Here is a 4,390-nt window from a genome sequence, read left to right on the forward strand (position 1 = left end):
CACACACACACACACAGTTAGCATGCTAACAGAGTTTCCTCCAAGTGTGAAGTAGGAGGGGCCTATTAAAACCTTTAACAGGTAATCTGCACTGATTCAGTCTCACAGAATCATGTTCAATGATGTGATGTGATCGTCATGTAGACGCTCCGTGATGTCATCTTTATGGAAATGTTTGTGATATGATCGCCATGGAGTCACTCGTGATGTGACAATCATGGTCATGCTTCGTGATGTGACCATCATGGAGAAGCTGGAGACATGGAGACACTCTGTATTGTAATCGTCGTGGGGACACTCTGTGATATGATCGTCATGGAGACACTCCGTGATGTGTTATCCATGGAGATACTTGCTGATGTGATCATGGTGGAGACGCTTGGTCATGGAGATGCTCTGTGATGTGATCGTCATGGAGATGCTTCCTGATGTGATCATGGTGGAGACGCTTGGTCATGGAGATGCTCTGTGATGTGATCGTCATGGAGATGCTTCCTGATGTGATCATGGTGGAGACGCTTGGTCATGGAGATGCTCTGTGATGTGATCGTCATGGAGATGCTTACTGATGTGATCATGGTGGAGACGCTTGGTCATGGAGATGCTCTGTGATGTGATCGTCATGGAGATGCTTACTGATGTGATCATGGTGGAGACGCTTGGTCATGGAGATGCTCTGTGATGTGATCGTCATGGAGATGCTTACTGATGTGATCATGGTGGAGACGCTTGGTCATGGAGATGCTCTGTGATGTGATCGTCATGGAGATGCTTACTGATGTGATCATGGTGGAGACGCTTGGTCATGGAGATGCTCTGTGATGTGATCGTCATGGAGATGCTTCGTAATTGAGATGGTTACGAAGGCTACACCAAGGCATTTGAAAAAAGACTTTGGAACGCACAGCCTGCAACACACCGCTGTGGCGTAATCGGCCTACAAATGTGTACTCTGAAGGCAGCAGCCCTTCAATTGGGACACAGCCTAAAAGACTGACCAGTGTGATCTGTCCCATGTTATTAATGACACTGCCAAATCCATAATCAATAACGGTACTCTGCTACAAAACCACCATACAGAAATTATGTAAAAAGATTTATTACGATATACTAGAATACAGTTAAATGTAACTGTGATGTACGTATCTATCAGTCAAAGACAATGAAGAAGATGAGTGTGTACCTTCCTCATTCATGCTCCAGCTACCGCTCTGAGGGTCTGACGTGTAGCCGCATGAGTCCAGCTCAAAGCTGCATGAACCGGGGAGGAGGAGCTGCTGAGCCTGCAGGAGGCCACACAGGAGGAGCACTGAGGAGAGAGAGAGACCAATGGGGAGACAGACCAATCAGAAGAGTAGAGACCAATAGGGCGATATGCTGCATTCATGTGGTATCTGACACATCATAAAAAACGAGTTTCCCAGTTGTAAAATATACATGAACACCTGCTCAAGTCGGAACAACTCAGAAACTCGGAAAATAATTAGGTGCTCGACTTGCTGACTTGGCGTCAGTATCGTCAACAAACATGGGGGGCAAAATATGCGAGCAGCACATGAATGCAGCATTAGACCATCAGGAAAGGAAAGACCAATCATGAAAGAGCTGAATCATCCTGCCCAGGTTAATCAGTTTGATCTGATCATTAACCTGCACACACTCAACAAAGACCAGAGAAAAAAATGCACACTCAGGGAATTCACAAGGGAAGGAAAAGACTGCTTAACCCTCTTTTCCAGTAGTTGCCAACCTATCTGTGCATATTGGACCGTGCTCTCTCGCTCTTTGTTTCCATAAGGAAATGTTGCTAATGTTTTTGTACAATGAAGACAGTGTGCAGGAGTTTGCAGTTTTGGATGGATTAATTCTTCTCCTACACATGCACCTGTCTTATATAAAATAGATGTTGTCATTTTGTAAATATTTTAAAGCTGTTTGCAAACCTTAATTTCAATCTTTTTATGGTTAATTTGTTTAATGCGGTGTGGTTATCGTAATATCTCGCCGAAGCCCCTGGTCTTCTCCATGCAGAGACTTTCAATTGTTGCTTTTACCTCTAAAAAAACTAGAGCTCAACCAATTCATTTGCCCGCAGATAAAATCGGCTGATATTAACATATCCAGTGACTATTGATATTGGCTTATTTTATCGCAACTATGCGCTGCTATTACTAGATTTATTTACCAGTCAAATAGCATTTCATTTGAGTTTCGTCGTATTACACTGGCAGTTCTAGTGCTATATGGATTACAACAAGCATTATCATTCTCCAGAGTGTCAAACAGTGATGCACATACATGCACAATGTTTGATTACTGCATCTGAAGGATCATCGCAAAAAATGTGCTCATCTAAATCTATCTTTCTCTATAGCTCAAACATAGATCCAAGAAAGATATCGCCCGATATATCAGTATCCCAATATCGGCATCGGGCCCTAAAAATAATATATCGCTTGGGCCCTGATAAAAATGTTTAAACTTAAGTTTACTACTAAAACATTCTGTTGACTGAAACAGTCACAGCATAGCAGAGCTTTTCATCCTTTTGCATGTACTAATGTGTGTAAGAATTTTGAGTTTTTGTTGATTGTTCTTTTAATAACTTATTAACACTAATGAGAGAGAGAGAGAGAGAGAGAGAGAGACATCGTCTGTTCTAATATAACTCAGTAAACCAGTGAAGTGTGTGAAAGAAACTACACGCTGTTTAAACTGATGCTTATGCGTTCAGTGCGCATTAACATTCAAGTTGTCGAAGATCATTATGTGGTGAACACGCTTTATGTTGTATAGCCTATAAATGTCACCAGAAAGAGCATCTAGACTTTAACCCAATAAGTAGAAACTTCTCCGTGAGGAGAGTTTGGCTATCAAAACTTCGTCGGTGATTTCAGATAAAATCATCTTTTAAACTTTCTATTTGTAACTTTCTAGGGAAGTTAAAGTTCATTTCACACACAAAGATAAAGTGTGAACTCACCGTGCAAACAAAAGAAGAAGCTGCTCATCGTGTCGCTTCTCTCGCTGAGATTATTTCCACTCTGATTCACAAGCTGCTTCAAACAATCCTCCTCCTCCTCCTCCTCCTCCTCCTCCTCTCTCACATGTTCACTGTGTCAGAGGTGCGGGCGGAGGACTGAGGAGGTGTAAGGAGGTCTGGTCCGTGTGGACGAGCTGATGTTTGGAGCGGGAGAAGGCTCAGGTCCGCAGCTCCTCTCCGCCTCCCTCTGCTGGGTCACACTGAGGATGCAGGGCCGCTTACACACTGTGTGGGGCCCCTTTAGGATCCCCACAACCCCCCAGCACTGGACTGGGAAGAAAATTTGTCCACAGGAATTTTTGGCTCAAACTGGTCCCCTTACAACTGGTGGAACACGACATTTCTGAACTTGAATAGGTCTAGCCAACCACATTATCCCCAAGAATGTCTATAGATTCTCAGTAATTCAGGTCATGGTAAATCAGGCTTAGAGATCCCCCTGAACCATTATGAGAAGAAAATGCAAGAGACACATATAACAGTGTGTGCATGTGTTGACACCCTTATCATCTACGGAGGACACAATGTCCTCAAGAAGCACGTCAAAATGAGGCTACTAGGCCTACTAAAATAAATTCAAAACGACATCATTCATTTATACTGTTCATGAATAATTGGAATTTTACATTTAATTACAAAGTGCTTCGGCCCACTGGGAAAATGTATGCCAGATGACCAGTCCAAACCTGCCCTCAAGTCAAACTGTTAGAGAACCATAAAGTTCTGCTGCTCCGTGTGACGATCTGATATCTGAAACATCTCAGTGTGTGAACGATAGAAATCTCAGTCCTGCTGGGAGTTAAGTCACTGAAGGGAGAGAAACAAGTTACAGACTTTACAGAGTCAAAGTGATCACATATCGGTGTACGACATATCCCATAAGAAGGCTAAACTTAAGTCTAAATGTTAAATTGATGGTCATGGGTGTAGTAGTAGGGGTTAGAGTGACACAGGGCCCCAATGGAGGAAGGGGCTCTTATTATAGAAACCAGATTTTTAAACTGTGATAGGATTCTAATAAAAATTGAACGATATTGACACCGATATTGAAACCTGTTTTGATACAACAGCAATGAAAATAGAACTTCTAGGCACCCAATATTGTTTTTTTTAAATACAAATTGCAGAAAAACTCCTTTACAATGTGTGAATTTTATAAAGATATTGGCAACGATGGGATTTATTGTTGACATTGGAAGGATTCATGTGTTGTCAACAGAATCGTCTTTGTGCAGTCCAACACATAACTCTCAAAGTTGTCAATGTGCAGTAATTTGCCTGCAATTTTTATATACATTTATATTTTTATAAATATACACATATATATTTTTTTAGCACTTTTCAATA

The 4,390-nt window shown here is 41.8% G+C and overlaps 1 protein-coding gene across 2 annotated transcripts in view; it reads right to left on the reverse strand.

Annotated features, from left to right (window-relative positions):
* mamdc2a (MAM domain containing 2a) overlaps positions 1–3,216 on the reverse strand; it is a 24,525-nt gene extending 21,309 nt beyond the window's left edge. The window contains exons 1-2 of one of the 2 annotated variants that reach the window (XM_020631112.3): positions 2,984–3,206; positions 1,184–1,309 (exon numbers count right to left, since the gene is read on the reverse strand). In XM_020631112.3, the coding sequence (XP_020486768.1) occupies positions 1,184–1,309; positions 2,984–3,011 (154 nt within the window). In that variant the 5' untranslated portion in view covers positions 3,012–3,206. Of the gene's footprint in view, positions 1–1,183; positions 1,310–2,983 lie in introns of both variants that reach the window. The other variant, XM_020631113.3, reaches the window with a different exon arrangement.
* Between the last annotated feature and the right edge of the window lie 1,174 nt (positions 3,217–4,390).

This window comes from Labrus bergylta, chromosome 2 (assembly GCF_963930695.1).
Source record: "Labrus bergylta chromosome 2, fLabBer1.1, whole genome shotgun sequence".
In the NCBI taxonomy this organism is placed as follows: Eukaryota; Metazoa; Chordata; class Actinopteri; order Labriformes; family Labridae; genus Labrus; species Labrus bergylta.